General features: G+C 39.6%; 2 protein-coding genes across 4 annotated transcripts; both read right to left on the reverse strand.

Annotated features, from left to right (window-relative positions):
- Positions 1-159: 159 nt before the first annotated feature.
- Positions 160-7,798, reverse strand: wipf2a (WAS/WASL interacting protein family, member 2a). Of its 2 annotated transcripts, none has more exons than XM_035523415.2 (8): positions 7,467-7,798; positions 5,431-5,565; positions 5,064-5,196; positions 4,832-4,948; positions 3,795-4,403; positions 3,212-3,436; positions 2,263-2,364; positions 160-1,741 (listed from the first exon to the last, which is right to left on the reverse strand). In XM_035523415.2, the coding sequence occupies exons 2-8, from the start codon at positions 5,491-5,493 to the stop codon at positions 1,698-1,700; spliced, it is 1,293 nt and encodes a 430-aa protein (XP_035379308.1). In that variant the 5' UTR covers positions 5,494-5,565; positions 7,467-7,798; the 3' UTR covers positions 160-1,697. The 2 variants fall into 2 exon arrangements, with proteins under 2 accessions (XP_035379308.1, XP_081565844.1); XM_081709718.1 differs by lacking the exon at positions 7,467-7,798 and adding an exon at positions 5,670-7,197.
- A 185-nt stretch (positions 7,799-7,983) lies between these two features.
- Positions 7,984-19,348, reverse strand: LOC145656559 (uncharacterized). 2 transcript variants are annotated; one of them, XM_081709709.1, is made up of 5 exons: positions 19,139-19,348; positions 17,384-17,415; positions 16,778-16,892; positions 16,307-16,485; positions 7,984-16,185 (listed from the first exon to the last, which is right to left on the reverse strand). In XM_081709709.1, exons 2-5 carry the CDS (start codon positions 17,384-17,386, stop codon positions 8,920-8,922), a joined length of 7,563 nt encoding a protein of 2,520 aa, XP_081565835.1. In that variant the 5' UTR covers positions 17,387-17,415; positions 19,139-19,348; the 3' UTR covers positions 7,984-8,919. The 2 variants fall into 2 exon arrangements, with proteins under 2 accessions (XP_081565835.1, XP_081565836.1); XM_081709710.1 differs by lacking the exon at positions 19,139-19,348 and adding an exon at positions 18,373-18,387.
- Between the last annotated feature and the right edge of the window lie 176 nt (positions 19,349-19,524).

Below are 19,524 nucleotides of genomic sequence, written 5' to 3' on the forward strand. Positions count from 1 at the left end.
TGTTGACACTGGCGGAAAAAAATTCCCGGCAAATATTTTAAACATTGGTTACTGAAAGACAGCGTGACCTAGCCAGTCCTTGTCTGCACTGGTGAAGTACATTACAATATATTTAAAAATGGAACAAAATCAATGAGTAAATAAAAAAGTTACACAAACTTCCCATAACCTTTTATTTCAGTTTTAACATGACAGTACACACATCCGCCTACAGATTCAATGTGAAGACCCGGCGGCTCAGGAAAACTGACTATCAAACCGTTATATAAAATTACATCTGGCCAAACAAAGTTGAGCGGACTCCCATCTGGCCATTTACCGCCTACATCCAGATAAACGTTTATGGTAAGAAAAGGTGTCTCCTGAAAAACGATTTAATGTTACATTTTCAGTATTTAATTCTCTATATTACAAACTTTACAATAGAAACATTTACTACGTTTCATATAGTGTAATATACATTGTTACAATTAAAATTCTCCATTAACAAACTGAGGTTCTATCTACTGGTACAAGTCAAACGTGACAGAATGGAAAAGGCAAATGTTTGGCAGAACGCTAAAGCAATTTATAAGGAAATTAGAGTCTTCAAGTGCAGCTTCTTCAACAGTTTGTCACATATCCAAGAACAGGCCCTTAAAATACACGACAGAGCCTACTGCAGACATTATGTGCTTAGTAGCAATTAGTGTTCTCTGTCAGTTTTAAGTATGTAAGCCAATTTAAAATCTGGCAAGTTTTATGGTTTCAAATTTCACAGACAAAAGTAGCGTCAGTTTTTGCAATTCACAGCAAAGGTAACAAATAATTTGAAAAAAAGGATTTACTGGAAAGTTGCTCAGATGTTCATATTCAGAAAAACAACGACCTTGTCCAAATGCAATAAATGATTCTACCAAGTAAAGAATTTAACAACTTCATCATTTTGGCAACAAAAAAATAATAATAATAAATCACTTAAACTCATATGATCTTGTCCAATATCTAGACACATTTCCTCCCATTTTAGGGAAAACATCCCATAATGGAGAACAAAAATATAATCCTCTCTCATCATTATGCAATTAATGCCGCTTTATGTTTCTCCTGCCCCTCTTATAGGGCTACCGATGATCAACAAGTGCTAATGGTCTGGTTTAGTAGATACCCTGTGGCCAGTCACAGAGAAGCTGGAATGCACATGTAGCACGTTTTTTGGTCACCTGGAGGTGTCAACCACACAGCTCCCTATAGGCACAATGTATACATTTTTTCTTTGCTGATCAAGGTCATGCCACAACACAGTGTCTCGGGTCTAGAGGTGCATGGGGCTGCAGCAGCTTGGAGAAAATTATTCAAATGATCTAGCTGGTTATTCAGTTATATGCAAAGGTGTGAGTATCCCTGTCAAAATGTTATGCTTTAGTTTTCATACATAGTTACTATTTATTTCCATTTTTACAAAATAATTAAAGACATGTATATAGTATGTGCAAAAGTTTGGACAACCTCTCTGTTATATTAATAAAAAATGGTTCCTAAGGCCCAACAATGCTCTTGACCTGATAATACTTCTATCAGGTAAATGCAAAGATCCCATGTTTAATTCTCTGTGCTAAAGTCAGCTTCTGGTTGCGTTTGCATACCGCTGAATTAGTGTCTTCTTACGTGTGCATGTGTGTAGTTGGATTACATTTATTTTCCACTCAGAGTGCAGTTCACCTCCCAACAGGTGGCAGAGGGGGAGCCCCTCGCATTACAGCTGCAGAAGAAGAGAAGGAAGTTTCTGTATTAACAAGGGCCACAATCTAATGTGAAAAGCTCAACAAACCTAACCGCACTTCTTATAAATTCTGCTCTTCGTCTCATCACTTGGTTCTTGCATCACCCAAGCATCACTGAAGTATGGAGAGATTAAAATTCAAAATAGCCATTTCAGTCACGGACCAGGATACTGTTCAAAAAAACCTGATCCACCTCACCAATTGTGACAATCTGAACTGAGTCATACATAGCTATGAAACTTTGCAGTATTGTTGCATTCAAGCGCAGGTGCTACTAATCCCTGGTATAGAGGTTAGAAGTGTCTTAACAGGAGTCACACTGCCTGCTGCACAAGCTCATGCCAAATTTGACCATCATACAGCCAGAGATATATTACTTACCTCATTCATCTTATAGCTGAATTATTAATGCACAGCCATTGCATAAATTACCAAGAGTGAAGTGCCAACAAATATATAACCCAGGATGTAAAATGAGTTTGGGAAAACTGGCTATTACCTCTACTGGATTTACTGGGATAGATCTTTGTGATCTGCTTGTACTCTTCTGGTGGGGGCAGGTCCTCCACAGGATGGAAGGAGTACCTGGACTCAAAATCATCTGAAACCAAACAAGGACACACAAACAGCTCAGACCTTAACTACTCAGTCAAGCATCAAACAAAGAATGTGTTTTTGGGTCTTTTGGAAATGTGTTGTAAAGAAGAAAGTGAAGAAATGTAAATTTAAACTGTTTAGACAATTCAAATTGTTTTAAAGAATTGTGCGTAAGCAGCTGAGTGTGTAATATCAGATACAAAACGAATTTAACAGATGTCTTGCAATTATGCTACATGTCTTGCAATTACTCAAAAACAAGGCCTAACCCAAGTCTGGAAAATTAGCTGTTAATGTAACAAACCACAATGTATAATTATTTTCCTCACACCTTAAATTTCACAAACCAAACGCATTAGGGCAGAGGTTAAATCTCTTGTGGTGACACGAGAGCATACCCTATGTTTCTGCCCCAATCATCTTACAACCGAATTCTGAGAAACGGCTTTATCGATTTACACAGCGAGGAAACACAGTAGCATGATTTGAATTCCTGAGAAATCATTTGACTGCAGTGCTATTTTCAAACATGTATGACAATCAAGTTGCAGATAAGCTGATCTGTCATTGATCTCTGACAGGTACAAGATTTCTAAATAAACAGAACATTTAATTCATCAACTGCAAGCAAAGTGCTTCTCTTTGTGAAGAACAGCTGATGAAGGATCTACAGCCACAAAGTTTTGGAGTATTGTACTAAATAGTACCTCTCTATCTCTCCCTACCACAATATACACACAAGGGGGTGAGTACTTTCAATAAGTCAGCACACCATGTCATAGCACAAGGCTTGACAAACTGACCTGGTCCAGGAAGGTTCTAGGAACTGTGATAAGCTAACTCGGACTCACCAGAATAAGCCCTGGAGCCAGTGGCGTGCCCGTTGCGGACAGGTGGGGGTGGAGGAGCGTGTCCTGAGACTTGACGACCGGAGGATGCGAGTGGTGGAGGCCTTCCTCGGCCAGGTGGCTCTGAGGAGGTCTGTGAGGTGCCACTGTGCATACGGTATGGGGGAGGCGGCGGAGGAGGAGCATCTCGGATGCCATTCCGAGATCCGGTTGGGGGAACCTGGGGGGCTTTATTAATAAATACAAACACACAAACTGTTTAGTGATATGTGACGCTTAACAAAAAGAACTGTCCTACCAATGCATTTAACCTTTGAGTGGCCTTTTACAACGAGGTAAGTATTACTAATAAGTTTTCTAGTTAGCTCTGAGGATGCATTTAAGACATTGAGGAAAATTAGACGGCAGACACGAGGTTGTCTACAGGTTTGTGTACTTTTGTTTTCAGAATAGTCAGGGTAACAGATTTTATTTATTTGTTGACCAACATGCATGAGGCTTTAGCACATTTGCCTTCAGCAAATGGAATTTATAAGCAGTAACATTTCAAAAACAACCTTAGCAAGCATGACAGCAGCTGTGCTACCTAATCTGCGTCCCGGAGGCTCCCGAGCCGGTGGCGGAGGTCGGCCGCTCTGCTGGGCGGCCGGCGGAGGGGGCGGGGGAGGGGCTTGGCTGCGAGTGTTGCCCGCAACATGGGTCCTCCGGTTCAGCGAATTACGCCTCTGTGGCAGCTCTGGGGGTGGGTCACCATTAGTGATTGGAGGGGGCTGTCGGTAGGGTGGTGGGGGTGGAGGCACAGCTGAAGATACAGGTGGAGGGCGAGAGTTTTTCGAGGGAGCATCGCGTGCAGATGACGAGGGAGGGGGACCCTTGCTTGCGTGCGGTGGAGGCAGAGGCTTCTCACGACTAAGGGACGGGCCAGTGACCTTCTGCTGGGAAGCTGGAGGGCCACTGTTGCCACGGCGATTAAAAGGTGGAGGCGGGGGAGGAGCAGAGCTGCCGGGCTTCGAAGACGCACTGGCTGGTTTAGATGCGTCAGGCAAGGAGGGGCGGGTATTACGAGACGGCTCAAGGGCTGCAGGACGCTCCTCGTCGGCTTGGCGGCCCACGGGACTGCTAGTGCTGCTGGGAGTGCGCGGCACTGCAGGACGGGAACCGGGCGGCCGCAGTGCCGATCTGCCGGCGGTGCCATCTGCAAACACAAACACGTCCTCATCCACGCCGTTCACTCTGTACTCCACTTTCCTTACGGTAAGTGGTGGTCCCCATCCCATTACCATTGTTAACATTTACGTGGTATATTTCGTGTTCAGCACTGTAACAGTTCAACAAATCCAAAACAGGGTCCAACTCATTTTTTAATCTTTGTTATAACCACAGGGAACAATAACTAAGGTCAGAGACGCTTTATGAATATATGGCCACATTCAAAGCTAAACAATTTTAAGCCGTATTTCCAAAATCAGAGTTAATCCTTTACATCCAAACTGCAATCATGCTCCTTCACTCAAAGCATAATAATGTCTTATTTAATAAAATGATTTAAGCCATTTGAAAGGCTACAAGGTACAATATACTATAATTTAGAGGCTTTCTCCACGGAGGCCCTTCTAGAACTACCTCCCACTGGCCGCAGTTTGGGCACTCCTCCACTAAACAGGCCTCCCATTGGCTTAGACCCAGAACTGCCCCCAAAGCCCCCAGCACTGCTGCCTCCACCTCCTCCACCTCCAGATTCTAAGGAATCAAAACACAAACGCCCACAAAAACGATTAGCTACAACCCAGGTCTCGTCAAACATCATTACTATAATAAGAATTTCACTCATGCCGAGACCACACCAATGACCTACTCTCAAGAATGGGAGCACTTCTGTCATTAATGACGGTGACCTTCTTCAGCCTGGTCCCTTTGCATATATCTGACAAAAGAGCATCTCTTCCTTTCGTTTCATCTCGAGACAGTTTGGGTGGGTTGGTGTTTGCCTGTAAAAGAAGAAAATGTCGAAAAACAAGACTGAGCCAAAAAAAAACCCAACCTAATGTATTTAGCATGGCTACATCATGTTTGTAATTATGATTAGAATAATAGCAAACATGAAACATTCTCTGAATTGATTATTCAAGAGAACGGATTATTCAAGTGAATAATCAGTCATATCCAGTGTCTGTAGTAGTATGCTCTAAGTGTGAGTATGTGATGCGTTTTCTTCAGACTACCTGACTAAAGGCAGGGGCAGGAGGCGGTCCGGGCGGAGGGGGCGGGGGAGGAGGTATGGGCATCTTGGTGCTTCGCCGAGATCGCCGACCGTCGCCCCAATCTCACCAGTTCTCTTTATCTGCGCCACAGAGGCTCTGCCAAGAAGAAACACAAATACCTCAGTGCTGGTATGGATTTAATTTGGCCAAGACTAACACTTAACTTGGCATATTATAAAAAGACAGCTCCCGTACCCTACCTGGACATGTAACAGTACCTGAGTAGTTTACTCTTCTTCACATGCAAACAAGAGCCAGCATATTCAAAAGTGAATAAAACCCTGCTATTTCCTTCTCTGCTCTAATCACAAGTTCCAGATACTAAAGCTCCCCTAACCAGTCAGATGGGCTTGCTGACATGAGCAGAACAGCAGTGCTTCTTATACTTTCTTTCCTTGTACCCCTCTAGTTTCCAACAAGTTTAGAGAATGTTTTGCTACTCTGACTACACCCCTAGTTTTCAGAAATGTTTGAGCACGTTCACACATGAAGAAATCCATCTGAGTCACATGCACACACACGTGCGCGCGCACACGCACACAGGCACATACACCAGGTAAACAGAGATATGAGGTGCTACAAAGCTTGGTCGGTCCTAAAAGGAATGTCGTTAAGCAGGCTTACCAGCAACCAAACAAGTAACGGAAGAAAGGCTTGAAACTAAAAAGGTTAAGGTGATCAGCTCTCTGTTATGCATGCACTGGAAACACAGGAACCAATGCTACATTTAGTCCTCTCACACATTTAGCCTAGTTCTCTGTGATTTTGGAAAAAACTAAATTATCTTCCACACTCAACATGAAGGGGTCAGGTATGCTGCCACCATACATTCATAGGAAAGATATATTAACGAATAGTGTTTAACTTCAGGAACCTTTCAATTGTGTAAGGAATTATTTCAATGTATAACTGTACACATACAGTAATGTAAACTTAATGTTGGTTAACATGTCTATAATAAATCCACCTTAAAACTCAGTTGGCTTACCTAAAAGGGCTGTTAAAAGTTATCAGATATATTCAGTAATGTATTCAAATGAATAGCCCAAACTGAGCTGACACGACTGTTTTCAATGGTGTGATCAGTGTTTAAAATATCATTCAGCTCTAAAGTACTGGCGACAGATCAAAACCAGATGAAGATCTGTACGTTTGTCGTATGACGGTTAGGGTGTGGGTTAGGGTTAAGGTGTGGGTTAGGGTGTGGGTATCCAGTGGTAACCACAGTGGGGTAGATGCTGACACTCGTGCAATTTGGACAATATGGCACGCGCCTACTGATGGCGGACTTTTAGTCTATTGAAACCTCCGACGAATAAGACACCGGAGAAATCAGGGATTAAATTCTCTGTACCTTAGGGAACACGTAACATCTACCTCTCGGCACAGGTCCTATACCGATTGACTTAATGGTTAATGTACCATACACTGAATTTTCCCTAAAGCATCATTCCAGAACTCGGAACAAGGAAATGGATCAGCAGGTAAAATCCAGGACACGTAAAATGACGCGTATTGATCCATGCCTAGGCTGGCAAACTCGTGATGAGTTTTTAAACGAATTACATTTTTTAAAAGGATATGATCACAAATATAACAATAAATTTAACCCAGCTTCGAATTGCAATCACACGGTGACAGACTATCTGATCATATGACCGCATAAAATACCTGGAAACTCCATCATGGAGTGCTTCTGGAAAGCAAACCTCACGCACAGGGTGTTATCTTTGCAGAAGTTAAATAGTGTGTAAAAAAAAAAAAAAAAAAAAAAAAAAAAAAAAAAAAAAGGTAGACTATTGGCTGAACTGACAGTAACTCAGTAATGTAGAGTCAGATCGCAGCTTGATCTAAATGGTGCTTAACGAAGGATTCAGTTCGTTATATCAGAGTGCTAACAAAGTTTTACATGACAAATCATCAGAGCAACTCGCCAAGTTATCGCTTTCTGAGAACACACCGCATGTGAATACTTTGTCAAGCATATCTTATCTTACCTTTTGCTACTGAGCGATTCGTCTCTGTAACGGCATTGAAAGAAATAAGTTCAACAAAAAGAATCCTCCAGCAATATCAGACTAACTGACCGGTTACGAAGCAAAACTGGCAACTAAGTAACGTTAACTAATCGTAATCAGTTTCATGTTATCCACTTGCAGGCAGGGCACACTGGAAGCGATTCGAGCTGTCAAATCTTTCAGTCTACGTAAAAAAACAGAAATATTAAACAGACAGTAACAAGGCGCAACTGACATACTAAAATGACCCGTTTTTAAACTTTCCTCAAAGCAGATCTTGCAAGGCCGTTCGTGCTATAGGACTTCAGCAAACCCAACGCTACGAAACCCGGAAATCGCGAAGACGACACAAAATGGAGGCAGATCCCGAAGTACTACGATTAGAGCCGAAAGATATTAGTAATTTAGGGTCACTTCTTCATGATTTACCAGAAATCAGGCAAGCCAGGCAAGAGCCACCCGTTCACAAAAAGTTTCAAAAATGATTTTACCTAAGACATCCCACTTGTTAACAGGTGGCTGTAGGGAAAGTTAATGGCACACTGTTTTAAAGCCATTATGTTTTCATCGCGGTGCCTTCAAGTATCTAAAGTCTAAAGATAAGAAAAACCTTATGGCAGGTCGTTCACAATTCGGGCTAAATCCTATAATAACTACAATAATAATACTTTCTCTATATTCTGGCTTTTATAAACAACAATTATGTACACAATGCAAATTGAGACTCGAGATATCAGATATGCTTTATTGGATCTTGTATTTAAACTGTGGAATAAATAGGGACAGCAACACAATAGCTAGATCCTTTGCTTATTCTAAAACAAGGACCCATTATGTAATTTGCTCTCTCTGTGTCTCCCTTAACACCCTTTAATTCCTTAGACAAATCTATTACTGAAGGTACTGTTACATTGTAAGCTGTGAGTGGTATTCCAACTGATTCAACCTAAATGTTTAATGTTGTGAATACATCTTATTTTGCAATAAGAAGGAGAGGTGTATTTCTGAAAGCATTCATTTGAAACAACCATACAAACTAGTCATCACAATAAAAGCATGCTTTCAAATAAATAGTGAAATATAAATGTTTAATGATGATAAAATGAAACTGAGGGAAAAAAAACTGTAACATTAGATTACAAGATAAAATGTTTTTACAAGGACATGTTGTATTTACAAGGACATGTTGAGATATCATTACATTTCAGAATGTACATTCAAATATTCAATAGATTTCATGCACACTTTGAACAGTTCCTAGTTTCTTATATTCTATACCCTAATACATGTCATGTACATTTGGCACAGGCATTATACAGAATACTTATACATTATACAAAATATGAAAATTAGTTTCTGCCTTCTGTACATCAGTGATAAACTAGAAAACAGACCACTATCATTTTAATGTTCTGTGTCATTTTTCATTGTTTCACACTATTGTTAGGAATTTAAATTTTGACTTTTTTAAGGTGACATGTGGTACATCAAGATCTAAATTTGATACCAATGCATCCAAGTCTTTTGTAAGTTTGATACTGCCATTTGTTTTATTCTTGAGGGATACAGCCTTTAATGCAGTATCTGGAGCTTTGAACTCAGTTTCAGTAACTTTTATGCCAGGTGAATTTACCTCCCCTTTGCCCTTAAATTTAGGCAATTTTGAATCTGAGAATTCTAAATCGGGTACCTTAAAACTGGGAATATCCAGTTTTCTCAATGGCAGGTCAGTATCTGCAAGCGTAAGATCTGGTTTGGGCCCTTTAAGATCAGAATTGGTATTGATTTCATCAGCCATATCCTCTGCATCAAATTTAGGAGATGATGAGATTAAATTTCCCTTGAATTCAGAATCAGGTTCATTAAAATCTGGAATGTTGAATTTTGGGGTTTTTAGTCTGGATGTTTTGAATTTACCTTCAGTACTATTCATATTGGTTTCAGGAGATTTTACGACTTGTTTGGGCCCTTTTGTGTCAGATTCAAGGAATTGCACGTTAAAGTCTGGGGAATCAGTTCCTCCCATAACACCGTATGTCCCTTTAGGGAAACTACTGGAAAGACCAAATTCAGACATTTTTACTTTCCCTGAGGCTGCATCTGTATTGATCTCTCCTTTCATTGTGGGTGTCTTTATGCTAGGCCCAGAGAGTCCAAAATTAGGCATCTTAAATCTCGGTATATTCACTTTGCCTGATGGCAAGTCCATATCTGGAAGTGTCAGGTCAGATTTGAAACCCTGTAGATCAGATTTGGGTCCATCAAGACTAATATTATGACCACTAAGATCTGCATTCAATTTGGGGGATGACAAGTTCAAATCTGTTCCTGGTGAGTCTTGTCTAACTTTAAAATTAGGACCCTTAAACCCTGAGATACTAAATTTAGGAGTTTTTAATCTAGGCATGTTAAGTTTATCCTCAGGACCATAAATGTCAATATCAGGAGATTTCACATCTAATTTTGGCCCTCTCAAGTTGGATTCATGGAATTTCAAATTCATATCAGGGACATCAGTAACTCCCTTAATTTGGGGGCCTTTAATATTTGGTCCTTTAGGCATTTTTAATTTTCTTGATGGCAAGTCCATGCCAGGAAGTGTAAGGCCAGCTTTGGGTTCGTCAGTGTCAGGAGTGCTGATATCTGCATCCAGATTTGGTGATGAGAAGCTCAAATCTGGATGCTTCAAGTTTCCTTTAACATCAGTTTTAGGTCCTTTAAGTCCAGGCATGCTAAATTTTGGAATTTTGAAATTACCTGCTGAACCATCAATGCCAATATCAGGAGAGTTGTAATCCAAATCAGTGTCAAACTCAGGAGCTTTCATATCAACTTTTGGTGTTTTCAGAGTTGGGACTTTAATTTTACCTGTAGGGATGTCTACATTTACATCTGGATCAGTGAAGTCCGTTGAAATGATGTCCCCCTTAATCATTCCAGGTGAAAGATCCATCTTAGGTGCCTTTACTTTAGGACCTGATAGCGCTAAATCAGGTGTCTTAAGCCTGGGCATGTTTACACTGCCTGATGGTAAGTCTGTGTCTGGAAGTGTAAGTCCTGGTTTGGAACTTTTAAGTTTAGGTCCATCAATGTTAATGTCAGGAGCACTGATTTCTCCATCCAGCCTGGGTGATGACAAGCTAAAATTTGGATGTGTCAAGTCTCCTCTAACATCAGTTTTGGGTCCTTTAAATCCTGGGATGCTAAATTTAGGTGTTTTAAATTTGGGCATTTTGAAATTACCTGCTGGACCATCAATGCCAATGTCAGGAGAGTTGTAATCCAAGTTGGGAGTCTTCAAATCAGTTTCAGGAAGCGTCAAACTAATGTCCTTGCCATTGATTCCTCCCTTAAATTTTGGGCCTTTGAGATCTGGACTTTTTGGCAACTTGCCTGAAAGTCCAAATTTAGGCATTTTCAGCTTCCCTGTGGAAGCATTAGTGTCAAATTCAGGAATGTTAATGTCAATGTTTGGTTTCTCCAAATTTGGCACTTTCATTTTACCAGTATGGATATCTGCATCTAAATCTGGCATTGTAACATTTGGTTTATGGCCTTTAATATTAAAGTCAGGTGAATTAATATCTCCCTTAAATGTAGGAGCAGAGATATCCAATTCAGGTGTTTTAACTTTGGGACGTGAATGTCCTAAAGTGGGAATCTTGAAAGTTGGCATTTTCAGTTTCCCTGAGGGGCTATTTATGTCCATATCAGGAGATTTCAAATTTAGGTTTGGACCCTCTAAATCAGGTTTGGAAAGGGTCACGTCCATGTTGGGGGTATCAATTCCTCCCTTAAGTTTAGGAACTTTGAGATTTGGGCCTTTGGGCAAATTACCTGAAAATCCAAATTTAGGCATTTTCAGTTTTCCTGTGGGAACATCAGTGTCAAACTCAGGAGCATTCATATCAACGTTTGGTGTTTTTAGAGTTGGCCCTTTAATTTTACCTGTAGGGATGTCTATGTTTACATCTGGATCAATGAAGTCTGGTAAATTGATCTCCCCTTTAATCATTCCAGGTGAGAGATCCATCTTAGGTGCCTTTACTTTAGGACCTGATAGCGCTAAATCAGGTGTCTTAAGCCTGGGCATGTTCACACTGCCTGATGGTAAGTCTATGTCTGGAAGTGTAAGTCCTGGTTTGGAACTTTTAAGTTTAGGTCCATCAATGTTAATGTCAGGAGCACTGATTTCTCCATCCAGTCTGGGTGATGACAAGCTAAAATCTGGATGCGTCAAGTCTCCTTTAACTTCAGTTTTGGGTCCTCTAAATCCTGGGATGCTAAATTTAGGTGTTTTAAATTTGGGCATTTTGAAATTACCTGCTGGACCATCAATGCCAATATCAGGAGAGTTGTAATCCAAGTTGTGAGTCTTCAAATCAGTTTCAGGAAGAGTCAAACTAATGTCCTTTCCATTGATTCCTCCCTTAAATTTAGGGCCTTTGAGATCTGGACTTTTTGGCAACTTGCCTGAAAGTCCAAATTTAGGCATTTTCAGCTTCCCTGTGGAAGCATTAGTGTCAAATTCAGGAATGTTAATGTCAATGTTTGGTTTCTCCAAATTTGGCACTTTCATTTTACCAGTATGGATATCTGCATCTAAGTCTGGCATTGTAACATTTGGTTTATGGCCTTTAATATTAAAGTCAGGTGAATTAAGATCTCCCTTAAATGTAGGAGCAGAGAGATCCAATTCAGGTGTTTTAACTTTGGGACGTGAATGTCCTAAAGTGGGAATCTTAAAAGTTGGCATTTTCAGTTTCCTTGAGGGGCTATTTATGTCCATATCAGGAGATTTCAAATTTAGGTTTGGACCCTCTAAATCAGGTTTGGAAAGGGTCATGTCCATGTTGGGGGTATCAATTCCCCCCTTAAGTTTAGGAACTTTGAGATTTGGGCCTTTGGGCAAATTACCTGAAAATCCAAATTTAGGCATTTTCAGTTTTCCTGTGGGAACATCAGTGTTAAACTCAGGAGCATTCATATCAACGTTTGGTGTTTTTAGAGTTGGCCCTTTAATTTTACCTGTAGGGATGTCTATGTTTACATCTGGATCAATGAAGTCTGGTAAATTGATCTCCCCTTTAATCATTCCAGGTGAGAGATCCATCTTAGGTGCCTTTACTTTAGGACCTGATAGCGCTAAATCAGGTGTCTTAAGCCTGGGCATGTTCACACTGCCTGATGGTAAGTCTATGTCTGGAAGTGTAAGTCCTGGTTTGGAACTTTTAAGTTTAGGTCCATCAATGTTAATGTCAGGAGCACTGATTTCTCCATCCAGTCTGGGTGATGACAAGCTAAAATCTGGATGCGTCAAGTCTCCTTTAACTTCAGTTTTGGGTCCTCTAAATCCTGGGATGCTAAATTTAGGTGTTTTAAATTTGGGCATTTTGAAATTACCTGCTGGACCATCAATGCCAATATCAGGAGAGTTGTAATCCAAGTTGTGAGTCTTCAAATCAGTTTCAGGAAGAGTCAAACTAATGTCCTTTCCATTGATTCCTCCCTTAAATTTAGGGCCTTTGAGATCTGGACTTTTTGGCAACTTGCCTGAAAGTCCAAATTTAGGCATTTTCAGCTTCCCTGTGGAAGCATTAGTGTCAAATTCAGGAACGTTAATGTCAATGTTTGGTTTCTCCAAATTTGGCACTTTCATTTTACCAGCATGGATATCTGCATCTAAGTCTGGCATTGTAACATTTGGTTTATGGCCTTTAATATTAAAGTCAGGTGAATTAAGATCTCCCTTAAATGTAGGAGCAGAGAGATCCAATTCAGGTGTTTTAACTTTGGGACGTGAATGTCCTAAAGTGGGAATCTTAAAAGTTGGCATTTTCAGTTTCCCTGAGGGGCTATTTATGTCCATATCAGGAGATTTCAAATTTAGGTTTGGACCCTCTAAATCAGGTTTGGAAAGGGTCACGTCCATGTTGGGGGTATCAATTCCTCCCTTAAGTTTAGGAACTTTGAGATTTGGGCCTTTGGGCAAATTACCTGAAAATCCAAATTTAGGCATTTTCAGTTTTCCTGTGGGAACATCAGTGTCAAACTCAGGAGCATTCATATCAACTTTTGGTGTTTTTAGAGTTGGCCCTTTAATTTTACCTGTAGGGATGTCTATGTTTACATCAGGATCAATGAAGTCTGGTAAATTGATCTCCCCTTTAATCATTCCAGGTGAGAGATCCATCTTAGGTGCCTTTACTTTAGGACCTGATAGCGCTAAATCAGGTGTCTTAAGCCTGGGCATGTTCACACTGCCTGATGGTAAGTCTATGTCTGGAAGTGTAAGTCCTGGTTTGGAACTTTTAAGTTTAGGTCCATCAATGTTAATGTCAGGAGCACTGATTTCTCCATCCAGTCTGGGTGATGACAAGCTAAAATCTGGATGCGTCAAGTCTCTTTTAACATCAGTTTTGGGTCCTTTAAATCCTGGGATGCTAAATTTAGGTGTTTTAAATTTGGGCGTTTTGAAATTACCTGCTGGACCATCAATACCAATATCAGGAGAGTTGTAATCCAAGTTGGGAGTCTTCAAATCACATTCAGGAAGATTCAAATTAATGTCTTTGCTATCGATTCCTCCCTTAAATTTTGGGCCTTTGAGATCTGGACTTTTGGGCAACTTGCCTGAAAATCCAAATTTAGGCATTTTCATTGCTGGTGAATCAATTCCTCCATTAATTTGGGGGCCTTTGAGATCTGTCCCTTTAAGCAATGTTTTGGGTCCATCAATGTCAATGTCAGGAGCACCAAACTCTGCATTCAGTTTATAAGATGACAAGCTTATATCTGGCCCAGCCAACTCAGTATCAGGTCCTTTAAAACCCGGAAGGCTAAATTTTGGCTTTTTGAATTTGGGCATTTTGATTCTTCCTGTAGGACTGTCAATGTCAATATCAGGATTTTTTATTTCTAGATTTGGTGCCCTTAGATCAGCTTCTGGCAATGTAAACTGAGTGTCTTTGGCATCAATCCCACCTTCAATTTTTGGACCTTCGACACCTGGGCCTTTGGGCAAAGTTCCTGATAAACCAAATTTAGGCATTTTCATTTTGCCAAAGGGAGCACTGATGTCAAAGTCAGGAGTTTCAATGTCTGGAACTTCAGCATCAATGTTGGGCTTTTTGAAAGATTGTGTTTTTATTCTGTCTGCATGAATATCTACATTCATCTCTGGATCTGTGAGGTTTGGTGAATTTATTTTTCCCTTCATGTGAGGAGGTGAGAGATCAATGTCAGATACTTTTGCTGCAGGTTCTAAGAGCCCAAAATCAGGCATATAAAATCTGGGTGTTTTATGTTCATCAATTTCAATGTCAGGAACACTAATATCTGAATCAAGATTATGTGACATTCTTAAATCTGGCCTGTGCAAATCTTTAACATCAGTTTCAGGGCTTTTGAAATCTGGAAGGTTCAATTTTAGCATTTTCAGTTTGGGCATTTCAAGTTTCCCTTTAGGGCTACTGATGTCAGGAGTTTTCACATTTAATTTTGGACGCATCAAGTTACCATTATGGAGACTAAAATCTATATCTTGGGTATCAGTCATTCCCAGAAGCTTGGGGTCTTCAAGATCTGATCCATAGGGCAAGATACCTGACAATTCACCTTTTGGCTTCCCTAAGGGAACAGTAGATTCAAAATGAGGAGTTTTAAGGCCATACATTTGATTATCTTCAAAATCTACTTTTGCACTATCTAGGTCAATGATCCTTGTATCCACTTTAAAAGGACGTGTGTCATATTCTGAGGCATTCATAGTTCTTCTTGTCTTTGATACCTTTAAACTTTCGAGCAAAAATTCAGGGCTATAATTATATTTAGAGATAGCATCAATGTTAAGCTCAGGCGCTTTGACCCTACCATGTTTCATGTTGGTTTGACCTGATACTAATTCTGAATTATATTCACCAAGTTCAGGGGCTCTAACCTCACCTGTCTGGGCAAGATCAGAGCTCTGCTGTAGAAGGTCAAAGTTGTATTTATGTTCTGAGACACCATGAGAGTTAACCTTTGGAGTTTTAACATTGTTCTTAGATTTTTTTTTATTTGGAACTTTACCCACTGACACATCAGTCCTAACGTCTGAACTTGTGTAATTAACCTCAGGATCAAACTCTGACATAGCTCCTCCAAGATTTATATTTGGTGTCTTATCATGTGTGTGAAATTCCAGATCAGGAACAGCAGTGGTGAGGTTTTGTGCTTCTGGCAGATTTCCAGGCCTGGTTATTGAGTCACTCATATGTGTATCTGTACCTATGTCCATGTTGCACTTCTGTAGTGCCACATTTGGAATATAAGCATTAATGTTTGGAAATGTTTTCATGTCATTTTTGCCAACCTCTGGAGTGCGTGGGTTGTGTATAAAGTCTGTAATATCATTTTGACACTCCAAAGGCCCAATATTGTTAGCTGACTGTGAAGATTTTAAGGGCTTTTCCCTGCATTCTACCTTCCGAAGGCAAGCTGCTACATCCACCTTCTTGTTTGTGAAGTCCACCGCTGGCAAGTCATTTGGAAGCATATTACTGATGTCCTTTTTTGCGTTGTCATGACTCAAAACCTGGGCAGCTTTTTGCCTGTTAATGGAGCTGGTTGTGTTTTCTTGACTTCTTCCATCTGGGTTTTCTTTCAAAAATTTCTTGACTTTGGCATTGAAAAGCTTGTGGTAAGAATCCTTTTGTATCTGCAGAAATATTTAGTTATCAATTAGTGTTTTTTGTGTCACTATTTATTTAAGATAGTTATATTGTTAACTATTTTTATAGCTGTATTTATTGTGCATTTTAAATATGGTTACCACACACCTCATCTGGAGCTTTGATTCTATCCAGATTCCCCAAGCTCTTAGACTTTCTGGATCCTTTGTCCTGTTTTGCCAGCATTTGAACCTTGTCATCATATGGTTCTATTAGCTTCAGTATTTCAACCACTTCATTCTTCGTTAGGTGGTCAAAGTGAATAGTGGCACCAACAATTTTATCTCCTGCAACATCAATGGGAAGAACTTTTTTTGTACACAACACAAACTGAATAAAGTTTTGGGTTAATTTTAACAATGGTTAAATACACCTTAAAAAAAACACCTCCTTCAGGTCTTCAAATCCCCTCAATTCTTTTGCAAAGGTTAGTTGCAACCTGATCTACTATTCAAGTGCTCTGAGAAACCTTAAGTGGATTGTATTAGATTAAGGACGGAACTAAATTCTGCAGTAATGATGCAAACAGTGGTGGAGACATAACAGAATTTGGAAAGTACTTAAAACTCTTGAATTTACCTTCTAGCAGTCCCTGACTGGCTGATAAATCAGGGTTAATCCTGGATACCAGTACAGAACCTCTATCATCTTCCTCAAGCACAAGGCTGTCAGAGAATCTCCTTTGACGTTGAGGCTGAAAACATTTGGTGATAAGGTGTGTATTCATAAGTACTAGTATTTCTGTGTATGCAAATTGTTTTTCAACCATTTAGAAACATGGAAACCTAATTTATCTGAATTAAGATACAACTGAAAAATGTCTCACTTTGGTATGTATGCATGCATAAATACAATAAATAAATCTGCAATTTTATTTACATGAGTTATTTGTTCACATTGATTTTTGATCATAATTTCTTTTAGATATAGATTTTATTAGCTTTTTATGCTAAGTTTGAATCCATTGTTTACCATAAATTGTTAACCATAAACAAAAGCTTCAAATCTGTTAAATTAATAAAAATGTTCTGACACATCTATAAAGGTTCCCTTTAATATTTTTAATTTTGTAGACTATCAAGTTGTTTCCATCATACTTTACATAAAAAAAAACATAAGACGGGATCTGTGTGTTTAGGCAAATGTCATGTTAAAATAACATCAAAAACAATAATTAACTCTCACCATGGTTTTACAAGCAATACCAAGGCTCAAATCTGTTATAAAAGAAAAGAGAGAGATTATTGGATGAGATGGAGGTGTGTTAAGTTTCTATGTTTTGTATTTTGGAAATAACAAAATGGTGCATGGTAGTTAATTAGTAGTGTACAAGTGTTTTTAACAATATATGCGGTCTATGACAGAGACCATCATGCTCTGAAGGAAAGAGCAGTGTCACAGAGAGTGAGGAAGCTAAATGCATATTTTGATTGCCATGGCAGTGAGTCTGGATTGTTGATCAGAGCACACATATACCAGCTGGTAAAGTTGGGTTCAAGGCTAGGTTTACATCTACAGTTTTATGGCATTTAGCTGACGCTAGTATCCAAAGCGACAACAACTGACTACAATTTGAGCAATTGAGGGTTAAGAGCTTTGCTCAGGGGCCCAACAGCAGCAACTTGGCAGTGGTACCTTCACCACTGAGCTACCACTGCTGTAGGGATGATAACTTTGCTACAAAGTGGTGCAGGGGGCGGGCATGTCCACGGGTAAAGGAACCCACCCTACTGTGAAAGGATGGTGTGAAGCCCTCATGAGGGTCATGGTGTGACCCTGGCTGAAGGGTGAATATATGAGGGATACATAGGGTGTGTGAAGTGCATGGGTGTGTTCCCTGAAGGAGACAGCAGTTTTGTGTGTTAAGCAAAATGAACACCTTATGATGTTAACTGAAGTTGCATATAATTTGAAGTTGAATAGCAGTGCATATGTCCCTTAACAGTCTTGCTCCAACACAAACTAATTTACTAGAAAGAATTATTACCTCACTATGAGGTTAGAAATAAGTGAGAAATCTGATGAGCATATTAGCAACAGCACTATCAGGACTATGTAACAATTAACTCAAGCAGTGATTGTGAACATACCAAAAGGGACACTACAGTGGCTGTCATACAGTGGTGAATTACTCATATAGAACCTTTGATGCACATATTTTAAAAATTACTCACCCTACAGCTGTGCATTCTTTGAAACATTATCAAACAACCTAGGTACAGGTAGGCAAACAGACCCCAAACCTTAAGGTATTCATTTAATTGTTCTGGGACAGTGTATCGACGAGACTTAGGAACGGGTTAGGCCAGAATAAAGGTACTGTGCCACACCCTCTGGTTTAAACACATTTAGTGCACATTTCATTGGCAGTACATGCTGTTTTGACACTATTTGCGTTGACACTGGTGACAAAACTACAGATTTTGCTGTGCTCATATATCTCTGTACTAAGTCTAGCACCTGCTGTCGAAGCAACAAGTCATAAGTCAGTACTGACTGCTAGAATGATGTGTTTACTCTGATACTATAGGCATTATTTCAAGTTCAACTTGAAATATTGCAATAAAAACTAAATAAATGCTTTTACAAAACTACTTTCTGGTACACTGTAAAACCACTAGCAAATGATCATGTTAATCAGCATTGCTGCCTGATTCTTCAATACATCACATTTTGCATTTTAAAGACTTCATATTTTGAACTTAATGTGAGTAATAGAAATCCAATTAGAATTCCTAGATTTAGGAATGGTACATTTAATAAAAGTTATTCACATTCTCTGCACTTAAAGTCATTTAAAACTTACAGCTGTCAATTTGGACATAATTATTCACATTTGACTTGTAGCATAAAATATGATAAAAGTAAGTTGTTATGAAACTGCAAACTATTGCAGTAAATGTATCAAGTGACAGCCTATCAAATAAAGCAGAGCCTTACCTTGCCTTGGAATTAGACGGAGCTGAAGATTCCTCTTCAGTACTGTAAGTGGTCACTTGCCATGTTGATTCTACTTTGCTCTAAGAGTAAGACCTTGTTTACTGCTGCTCTCAGCTGGATGTTTATAGGAGGCAGAACACACACTGGAAGAGCCAAAAAACTGGTTTAGCTTCTGGGAATGTGCTCTGGTCATACACACTAATCTGAAAATTCCTGCTATGAAATGGAATGGCAACCGACCATACAGGAAAATCTTAGAATGGTCACACCTGTAACCTCCCATGTGACTAATGCACTCTTTGTTTCATAAAGAAAACTCCCACTTCTGTTCTGCTCAAACACATTGAAAATGATCATGTAGGGTGAAGATGATCTGGGTGGAGATG

Source organism: Electrophorus electricus, unplaced genomic scaffold (assembly GCF_041902795.1).
Source record: "Electrophorus electricus isolate QZ-2024a unplaced genomic scaffold, ASM4190279v1 Scaffold79, whole genome shotgun sequence".
In the NCBI taxonomy this organism is placed as follows: Eukaryota; Metazoa; Chordata; class Actinopteri; order Gymnotiformes; family Gymnotidae; genus Electrophorus; species Electrophorus electricus.